General features: G+C 39.2%; 1 protein-coding gene and 1 pseudogene across 1 annotated transcript; one reads left to right on the forward strand and one right to left on the reverse strand.

Annotated features, from left to right (window-relative positions):
- Nucleotides 1-709: 709 nt before the first annotated feature.
- Nucleotides 710-11,336, reverse strand: LOC145491005 (uncharacterized). The gene is made up of 6 exons (XM_081470136.1): nucleotides 10,889-11,336; nucleotides 4,921-5,238; nucleotides 3,399-3,716; nucleotides 2,698-2,776; nucleotides 1,934-2,136; nucleotides 710-1,413 (listed from the first exon to the last, which is right to left on the reverse strand). Exons 1-6 carry the CDS (start codon nucleotides 11,334-11,336, stop codon nucleotides 1,106-1,108), a joined length of 1,674 nt encoding a protein of 557 aa, XP_081326262.1. The 3' UTR covers nucleotides 710-1,105.
- LOC145491043 (uncharacterized) lies at nucleotides 5,233-6,845 on the forward strand (annotated as a pseudogene).

An 11,336-nucleotide genomic window follows, 5' to 3' on the forward strand; every position in this document is an offset into this window, starting at 1 on the left:
GAAACAGAATAAAAAATAAAATAAAAAATGAAAAAGACTTGAAAAGCAAGAGACAAATCTAAGTGCCTCAGCTGTTGGTTTAGAGTTGGAATTTCCCACTTAACAAACAGCGCCTCTTTTATCTTAACTTGAAACTCGAGGCAGCAGAATCTAGAATCGTGAAAGATTCTGCAGAGCATGAGTCACGACAAGTCCCTGATGACTGCAAGTGCTTGTAAGCATGTGAAGCCTTGTCTGACACAAGGTGCTTGTGGACACATGTACAAATGTGGCGAGTGGTCTCACCAATGTACCAGGCATTACAGCCAGCACATGAGAATTCATAAACGACACAAGAACGGAGACTGTGGCATGGACTCTTCCAAGCTGAACTCAGAGAAAAACCATGATAAGAACTAACAACAAACAAATATAGCTACTTCAAAAGACAGGAATTTCTTTCTAAGTTCCAAGATATTTAGCCTGAATTTCAACAAAAGGGGTCTCCTCCAGAATTCCTATGCTTCAATGAAGTGTCAAAAGAGAGATGATGATTACAATCAGATTAAGGAATTTGGTCTCTTTATCCTGTGAAGATGATCACTCCAATGTTGGAGAGGGGCCCAAAAAGAAGCGCATGGTTCATCCTTTTCACATGCTGTAACAAGGACCAGTGATGATGAGGAAGGTGACAAGTGATAACATTATTACAAGCATTCTCAAACAGCTTACACAACTAGTTTTGTTTATTACTTGCCCTCTTTATTTACCTTATTTTTTTTTTACAAATATTTATAAAACTTTCAATGCTCTGACTCTAATATTGATGTTAACTCTGTAGAATATATGGCACAAAATATATTAATAAATAGACTAATTTATCTTCTACATTGTACTTTTATGCATTCTTGCAAAGTTCATGATCATTTTTGTCACTTTTATGATTGACATGTACTAACAAAACTGTATAGATGTTCTAAATTCAAGACTTAGCAGTTACTTGGTATCCTTGAGGGATTGCAACATTCAATCATGATTTAAAATAACTTTTTAAAAAAGACTTTTAAAAAAAGACCTTTCACTGCTAACTATCCACAGTAAAGGCACTTTAAAACCAGTGAAGAGGTTATAGTGTATACGGTTTGTAATCTCCAGCTTGATTTCGAAGTGGAACACATTCTTGCCTTGTACAAGAGCCCCACACCCCACACCTTGGAAAACAAGAGTGTTTGCCATACAAATCAACAGAGGACAAACTTGCGGTATCTTCATCTCTGAAATCAAAGTCAGCCCTTTCTGTCTTTTCTCTCCCAGTATAAATCCATTTCCGCACAACTATTACCACAACAGTTATTAGCAAGAGGATGGCAACGAAGAGGGAAACAAGCGTTCCAGCTGAAATTTTGCCAGTGCTGTGCTTAGATCTCGGATCACCTAAAAAAGAGCAAAAATATAACCTAAGCACAACCTCATTTTTTAATAAAACGATTGTTAAGCTTTCTCATGTAATAGATTTCTCATAACAACTATGTATTTATTTATTTATTTATTTATTTTACTTAGTCCTACAAACCTTGTATTATGCTAGTGTCCCATAATGCTATTAATGATGTGCACAAAATAAGTTTACTTAACCCTATTCAGTTAACAATGTCAGTGAACTTGACTAAGGGGGGTGTTTACGTGACAAAAACCTAACACTGGTGTGAGTTTCATAGTATGTTGTTAAATGGACAGCAGTATTTCACTGGAAAATATACCACTTGTAAAATTCACACGAAACTACATCCGGCACCCAAAGTGTTGGTTTTTCAGGAGGGAGGAAAACTGGAGTGGCTGGAAGAAAACCCTTGGATCAAGGTAAGAACCAACAAAATTCACCACCCACCCATATGTGTATGGCGCCTGGCTGTAATCAAATCCGTGTCCACATTGGTGTATATGTATAGCTTACCTGGGATTTTTACCATGAGAGATGTGTTTGTGCCACTGACGTCATTCATTACCCCAACGTGGACACAAAACTTGCCAGAATTGTGAAACGTGTGATTTACTATCAAGCTACAAGAGTTTTTGTGCTCCACGGTAGGACTGCAAATATCTCCAGGTGGCAGATTGCACTGTTTTGAAACACACCATTGAAAGGATACAGGAAGGCTGGTTGAGAAAAGAAAAGAATCGTTATGGCGAAATCAACAGTTGTGCTCACAAGGTTTCTGAAATCCTGAATATTATTTCAAGTGGCAGATCCTGAAAAGTTCTTAAAATTTCCATAGTTTGAGTGAAAATTCAAACCGGGAAGGAAAGATATCTCAAAATAAACTTATGTGGGTGAACGTAAAAAAGGTCTGAATAAGAGCCAAGTGGCCGATGAGGCCAGAGCTTATCCTCGTTTCTGTACCATGAAATGACTAGGAGTATTTCTACTCCCCCTGGATGGGATGCTAGTCCATCACAGGGTTACCTCCCCCAGCATTAAGTTTGCTGGTACTCATTTATACACCTGGGTGGAGAGTGAGCAGAGAACAGTTTTAAAAAAGGTACAAATGGTACATGAATGTTGAAGAAATATTAGCTAGTGCATTGGAAGCTTTTATGGACAACCTAACCAAGTCCCAATCAACTGATCACAAATAACAGCAGGACCATGTAAGGGGAAACTTCAACAGTTTCAGATGAACAAAGAAAAAAACATGCAAAAAGCTAAACATTATTTACCTTCCATTACAGGAGATGTTGAATACAACCATTTTACCTTGCGGCAAATGTTTGTGCTGCACCGCAAGAAATACGCGCTCTGCAACAAAAAAAATATATTACATTATGGCATATTGGTCGCTTGCCTGACGGGCTTAGTTGAAGTAAAGTTTTTTTGGTGAGTAAATGACTTAAATTAATGACGCTAGAAAAATTAATAATATTTTGGGGCTAATGAGAATGACTATGGCCTTAGGTGTCCTGCAGGGCATGACAAGGATATGTAGCAGCAGCAGCAGCAGTAGTGAGAATAACTTGATAAAGTAACTCTACTCTAACCAAAACTTTCACACTAAGTATTTGCAACATAATCTTTTGCAATTCCTCAGAGCACATGTAAATCATCAGACATGTTCTTGGTTGCCATTCTGATGCTTACAATGTGAACCAGTAAAACGTGAATGCTAGAATTACTAGTGGCATGTTGTTGTGTTCCGAGATAATCCATCCCAGATGTGACATGAAAAAAACACAAACCTGAACCCTAATTAACTGTGTGGTTCTATCTACCATCTGATTGGTCCCAACATGGTATTGATTTCTTTAACAGGTCAATGTGAATTCAAAGTCTTCACTCTTGTCAGATTTGCACATACCTCATACTAATAAGCGTTTTATTAGACATTACTATTAATAGTGAACAGTGAAGAATATAGACTGACCTTTTACATACAGAGTCTTGATAATTGGGTCTAACTTGGGCGTTTTTTCAAAATATTTGGTATCTACCCTGATAGTCACCCACAACTTATGGCTTCCTTCTTTATCATATGCATGGACAATTGTTGTGTTTTTCCTGCGTCTCACCAAAGTACCATCGCCAAATTTCCAGTCAATAGATACCCCAGTTATCACCTCAAATGGATCCTTAAATTTCACCTCAAATGTAACTGGACTGTTCTTGGCTATTGCATTTGCATGACCAGATGGAAGCTTAGGTCCAGTAGAACTCTTAATTTCCAAATAGGGTGTAATATTGGCTAAAATGAACAAAACACATTATTTTGAGATTTCACATCAAACATCATAATTTTAGTATTTACAAGTGTGAGTGAAATAAAAGGATGAGAATGATGATATTATGGACTCTCTGAAGATAAAAAGTAAATGATAAAGTCTGCATACAAGTCAAGTGGGTCTCTACGCTGGAGCTCTTCCCAGTTTCTGTAGCATGAAGTGACTAGGAGTATTTCTACTCCCCCCTGGATGGGATGTTACCCACAGTATTAAGTTTGCCAGTACCCATTTATACACCTGGGTGGAGAGAGGCAAAGTGTCTTGTCTAGGAATGTAACACAACTTCCCCAGCCGCTTGATCTGGAGATGAGCACGGCAACCATGAGCCCACCGTCCTCATCTCTGAGCACTGTCATTGGCTATAAGCCTCTGTTTTACCATGATACAGCGGTTTTTAATTCAGTGTTGAAAGTAAGCGGGCAATTACTTTGGTTTTGGTTTTGGTTTTACTACACTAAGTCTCGAATTACTGAAACCTGCTCTTAGCTAATAAAACAAAATACAATTAGATAGCAAAATGTGTTTTCTCTTTTCACATCTGAGTGATAAGGTAAAGTCGCTGTACACAGGGGCCAAGTAGTCCATATTGCTGGAGCTTATACCTGGTTTCTCTCGCATAATGGGACTGCATAAAGGAGTATTTCTTGGGGCCCCCTTAGTCTCATTTGTCACTCTAGCCAAACTCATACAATTCTCACTGTCCCCATGTGGCTGCTTCTGACATACATTCCTTTCTCACTGTTTCCCATATTTTTACTTGGACCAATCAGTGCCTAGTTATAGCTGTCGTGATATTTCCTTCCCAGAGAAACCCTGACTGGCCATTGATTGGTTGACATTTTTGGTGCGAACCTGTGATTGGCTTATTTCAAGGTTGGAAAGAGGAGCTTGCATTTAGTTTGGGCTGTACGGCTGACACTCCCAGGATAGAAATTTCAGGACTGTGATTCGGAAAAAGTTGGTAGGTATTAATAGTTGGCTGGCTGGTCCTGCCTGGATTTCACCTGTTTGCCTCTTTAAGAGGGACCTCTCTCTAAGATAGACATCTCTCTAAGGAGGACAGCAAGAACTGGTCGTGCGAATATCCACCTTAGAGGGAGTTATTTCCAAGAAAGAACTCACAATATCATAGTATAAAAAGAGACATTCATAGTAAGTATATCCTACCTGTAAATTCTAATGTTTTATTGGCAGTTCCAAAATAGAATCTGCCTAGGCTCATTCCATGGATAGTAACATTGATGGTACAAGATCTGACAGTAGTAAAATTATGAGTCACATTTTGAAGTTGTGAATTATGCAACTGTGAGCCATCTCCAAAACGCCAGTCGAATGTTATCCCTTCAAGATCTAAATCTTGAGGTTTCTTAATGATAATTTTCAAGTGCACCATTCCTGCGACAAAAGTCTCATGGTCTGTGTTGCTTCCATTTTTGTTTTCTGGAGAATCCTGGTGGGCATCCAAAACTGCAATTATAATGTCATCTGTAGATAGATAGGGAAGGCAAATAGGCAAGTAAAGCACAGAAACACATGTTCAAACCATTACTTATTTCATTCTTCTTCACAAGTCAAAAAGAAGAAGCAAAAAAGGCATACACTGCCAGAGCTTGTATTGGTTTCCATAGCATAAGTGATTGCTACTCTTCCTGGATGTGATGCTAGTCCACTGGCTAATCACAGACAGTCTGAAATGCTTTAAACAAAATGACCATAGTTGCATGATAGGCAAATGCTTGAGTCTTAGCTGACACTAGATGCCTGGTACACTTACTGTATAAAGTGTTCAAAGCACATGATTTAATTCTAACTGTTACCTTTCCTACCAAGCCTACCGTGGGGATACGCCCCTTTTCTAACAGTCCTCTTTTTACTAACTGTACCTATTCCAATAAGAGGCCCCCCTGGAAAAGTGACAGTTCAGGAAATGATATAGATAGACCGATTAGCTGGGAAAATTATATCTAGTCTTACTGCTTTCCCATCTGAACATAACACTGAACATGTTAGAAAATTTGAAGTGTAACTATGAGAACCATGTTACTGCTGTAGTTAGCACCCCTTCTACTGAGCTACAAAAAGTCAATAAGCCCTTGGGTGGTCACTCACTGACAGCATACACACATTTGTTGACTGGCAAAATCAGTGTCCATTCTCCTTCATCAAATGTAACCAATGAATGGGTTGATCGTTGCTGAAGTCACAGTTTACATAGTTTTTGCCTTATTAGAACTATATGATTTTGTGTGGAGGAGGCATCCTGCTGGATATGAATTGACTCCAAACTGTTCAAGAGCTTTTGAAACTTAATAGCTGGTGAGATTCTTAGCTTTTTAGGTTTGATATTGAAGGAGATATTAGCTTTCAAAAAATGCAAGATCTCTGGGTGTCAAAAGTGCTAATGAGCCCTTACATTCTTTGTAAATGTTTGAGTTTTCAAACCCACTTCACATCACATCACGAGTTGCATCCATTGGTCTCAAGTTCCTTAGGGCAGTCAATAGTGCTATGCATCAAGGTCTCGCCGAACCATGATTGTATTGGAAAAATAAGCAAGGCAAGTGCAGAGGAAATTGTTCCAGAGTCTCTTCATGTTGATATCACTGTTGTGCACTGGCTATTTCAAGAATCACAAGATGATGTGAAAACCCGTATTCTGAATATATGTCAAGATATAATATTTCTTTCTTCTAGAGGGCATAAGTTAACTCCTAAGCATATTGGAATAGGCCTTACCATTCACCAGGCAACTAGATCAAAACAACTGGTACAGCTTTTACATGCTGCCGGCCTTTCAGTTAATTATGACACTGTCCTCAGAATGGACAATATCATTGTAAATGTTGTCCTTGAAAGGTACAAGGAAAGCGGTAAGGTGTTTGTTCCTCGTAACTTCACTGGAACCACAAAACCTGCAGGCTACACTCACTTTCCTGTAGATAACATAGACATAAATGAAGAGACACTCAGTGGCATGGGCACATTCCATGCAACGCAGGTTGCCGCCTTTCGTCGCAAAGAGGAAGGAGAACCAGCCATGGATATCGAGCTGTCTCCTACGTCAGAAAGGCGGCTGGATCTATAAGTGCCATTGGAACTTCATGAGCTAACCAATTTGTCATTGGACAACAAGAAACCAGAACCTGAACTACAGAAGACAGTAGTTTCTGAGTGGTACACACCTGACAGCAGTCTAATTGATGAGTCTCACAAGAAGGACCTAGCTTGGATCCTTGGTCGTTTGCATGAGCAACAACCTGAACTCCAGTCAACACCAGGGTTGACTGGTTTCAACCAGCTTTTGTTGACTGAAAAACCACAAGTCACAGTGGTGGGTCCACTTCCCATTGTGAATGCTCCAACACATGAATTTGAGACTCTTTGGACGGTGATCTTAAGGTGCAAGGCAATGACGCACCTGAGAAATGGCAAGTTCACTGTTATTACCATGGATGAGGGCCTATACAACAAAGCAAAGATGTTGCAATGGGGAAAGATGCAAGTGCTTAAGGATGTCATCATTGTGCTTGAAGGTTTTCACACGTAGATGACATCAGGAAGTAGCCAAAGTTAATGACGCGAGAAGAAGTGTCAGCGGCATGTTTACAGTTACTAAGCATACTATGGGTGCTCCTGAGAAGGCGGATGCTGTGTAAACCAACGCTGCACTTGGGTTCGACTATCTCTTTGCTGTTCCAAGGCATGCAAATGTGGCGACAGGTGCAGAAACAACAGCAACACTGTAGCAGAGGCGAATGAAGCATGACCTATGACTTTGATAAGGTGGAAGTCACATGGTGGTCTTCTGTAATATAAGATACTTTGCTTATGGTTTATAAGCTTGTATTTCTGGCTTAAACCGTGTGTCCAAGTAGAAGAAAGTTCAGTCTTTTTACATGAAAAATCCTATCTCATGGGAAATGTTACATAGGTTGGAAACGCTATAGAATGACTGAAAATGGAATGATTTCATTACATCATGTGACCCATCAAAGCTGATCACCTATTGCATTTTTGTGTTTTTATTGTTGGATGTGCAAATCAAAATGAAAAACGCCAGTACGTTGAAAACTATATTAAAGGAAATTGTGAATAGAGCGTCTTTTATGCTTTAAAATCGATTTTATTGGAAAGTCACGCTACTCTTCATAACTGATCACGTGATGCATTTTATCTCCTACACTACTGTCTATCAAACTCAAATCGTCAAGTAGCAAAGATTCAGCTATTTCCCCATCGTATTGTACACTTTTTATTGGGTTTACATAAATGTTACAGTTCAGCCTCGCTTTCATGCTGCAGGAGCGAGGACCTAGACAAACAAGAAGATCTGTTAGATCTTATAACCGCGCTTTTAAAATTTAACTGTTTTCTTAGTACTACAGTCGCAACGCAGTGCATATTCCAAAGCAATCTTTGATGATTCATTGATTACTGTAGACATCACAGCACTTAATCAACACAAACTCTATTATCGCACCATCAGTCGTAGCCGTTGTGACATCTCTGATGACGTAATAGTCTTAATCTGGAACTTTCTTCGGGATATGTATGGCCATGAAGATACGAACACTATTACAAACCGCTTTCTTTCTTTAAAGTCATGATTAAATTTAATTGTTTTTTTCCCTTGAGTTAAGGGTTAGCAAAGAAGTCACACGAGTCACATAATTCAAGAATTGCGTTATCTACGGCTATCTTTAGTACGGTGGTTATTTCCCTATCAATGACGTAATCTTTGCACGTTCTGACACGTTCTTTGCTTGGCTTGCAAATATTCAATTTTCCTTCCGATCTATGAACTCGCGGCGATGTAACAGTCAAAGGATTTACTTCATTTGCCTAAAACCACAAGAAATACTCGCAAAATTACAAATAAATTAATGACCGTCGCTTCTGCCGAAATAAACTTGTAAAGTAAACACGATCTTATTTGTCACGTAGCAAAAGTGAAAGCTGCAACGTCAGCGCATTCCATGGCTGACGTAATACCTTTTTTCAGCGTATTTATTATTCCCTTTAAATCCAACGCTTTGATAAAACGAAAAGAAAATATATTTTACCCACAAAAAGAAAACAATATCCATAAAATTGTCCGTGTATTTATGTTTTAACAGCTTCTGGCGGAAAAACATCACACGTTGCGTGACTCAAAGTTTGACCGAGCGGAGGTCTGCGTCTGGTCACCGACAAAAAAAAACAAGAAGATCTGTTAGATCTTATAACCGCGCTTTTAAAATTTAACTGTTTGCTTAGCACTACCGTCGGAACGGAGTGCACAATCCAAAGTAGTCATTGATGATTATTTTCTTACTGTAGACATCACATCACTTGATCAACAGAAACTGTATTATTGCACCATCAGTGGTAGCCATTGACAAATCTCCGATGACGTAATGGTCTTAATCTTTGTAGAACTTTCTTCGGGATATGTATGGGCATGAACGATATAAATGACACGATAATAACACTATTAACAACAGCTTTCTTTCTTAAAAGTCATGATTAAATTTAATTGGTGTTTTCCACGAGTAAAGGGCTAGTAAAGTAGTCACACAAGTCATATAATTTAATAATAAAACTCTATCCCGACCGATGTATCGATTTTGGTCACTCCAGTGACCACAGATTGAAAACGTGACAGAAAATTGGCGTTACTTTCGATTCTCACCAAATTTGGACAGTGGGATGATCTCATCATTAGCCAATTATAGGCCATCTTTCAGCTCTTTTCGTCATATCCCCCCCACGGGAGAATTTTGTCAAGTTAGCTAATTTAGTATGCAAGCCACCGTAATGGCGGTCACCGTCGACGAAATGTTTATTTGCTTAAAATTGGGGCAAAATCTTTCGGAGATGGAAATCAAGACATTTGTAAGGATACAGAAAGTAATTTGGGGCTGGTTGCTGGCTTCTAAGGCTGAATTTATCCAGAAGTAAGCTGTATTTTCGTTTTCGTGCCGAAAGCCATGCAATGAAATATTATCGCCTTGTTCTCCTGTCTTCTTCTGTTTTTCTCTTGGTCTTTTTTGTAGCCCGCCGAGGCCAGTCTTTCGTCTAAATCAGTTGAAAAAAGTTCGAAAAAGATGTTCCCAGTCAAGTTTAAGCTCTCAGGCGATAATTCTGGAGTTTTTTGGCCGAAACGTCGGCTTTGTTATGTTCGTGTTTTTCGGTTGCTATGGGCGACCGTTGCTTCCTTTGTTAGGTCAAGTCTGGGGAGTGAGGTCACAAAAAAATTCGAATTAATTCTGGTTTTGTTCGATTTCGCTGAAATTTTAACACGATAAAGCTGGATTGTTAAGGAATAGATTTACCGTCTGCCGATGTGTGGTAGCTATTAACGCTGAAGTGTTATATCGCTTCGAAGTCAGGGTTTTGAAGAGATTTTTTTGCAACGTGTGAGTTCGGCGTGATTTTGTAATCGGAGGTTTCGGTTGACCCCGAAGGAAAAAATATTCGGATAAGGTCATTTCATCGACGATTCAAACGAATATAAATATGTATATGTTCTGAGCTAAATTTCTGCTGAAAAAATATAATTTTTGACGAGCGCTGGGTTTTTAATTTTTTCCCGCGAAAGATGAGATTTTTTAATGTTTCAACAGCTTTTGGCGAGGTTGCATGACTCAAAATTTGGCCAAGTGGAAGCTTGGGTCTGCTCGCACAGAAGTCGAAAAAAAAAAAACCACGCGTAAACCATGAACCGCGCTCGGCCCATGGCCACGCGGTTAAAAAAATAATAAACCACGGGTAAACCTAGAACCGCGCTCGGCCCATGGCCGCGCGGTTAAAAATATCAAATATCATAACATTTGGAGTGGGCAACAGCACAATTCTTAATCAGGATGGCAAGACGAAGATTTTAAGCTATGTTGCCTGCTTCTACTCAAAATGTTTAGTGAAAATCGTTTTTTGGCGAGCTGCCTCCTGACTACACTGCTAGATGATATTTATATTTTCGAAACTGAATCGCTCATGCTAATGGCAAATATTGTAAACATGCAAAGACTTCCGTTTAGCTACAGTACACCACTGAATAAGTCAAAGCATGCAAATTAATGCAATTACATGAATTATACCACCGTAAACAGGAAGAAATTTTAACACAAACTTTAAAATTTTATAAATTTTATACCGTCATATCCAGTAACTGTAACATCTGTACGGTTCATTGCGTAGTAGGAGTTGTAGCCATTGTGGTATCTTCGTTCATCCGTGGAATCTGGATAACTCCAAACAAGAATCCGCACATAAACAGAAACTGTTTTCTGTCCACCACTGCTCCATCGCCAGCAAAAGCTATCCCATCTATGCGTAGACTGACTGTGCTTTATCCACGGCCCGGAAGGTACTTTCCAGAAGAATTTGTAGGTTATATTTTCATTTGAAGCATGTCTTGTTCGCGTTTTAGGCTTCGAATTCAGTACAACTTCAGCGTCAAACGCTGTTATTTCTCCTAGTTTTGTTGAGCCACTGCTTGAGATCAGCACTTTGAAGTCTCCAGAATGAAGTGAGTGTATTTGTGATGGAAGTAAAAGAAGTGCTGAAGCGACAAAATAGAAGAGTGCTTGCGGCTCGGACAT

Source organism: Orbicella franksi, chromosome 6 (assembly GCF_964199315.1).
Source record: "Orbicella franksi chromosome 6, jaOrbFran1.1, whole genome shotgun sequence".
Classification (NCBI taxonomy): Eukaryota; Metazoa; Cnidaria; class Anthozoa; order Scleractinia; family Merulinidae; genus Orbicella; species Orbicella franksi.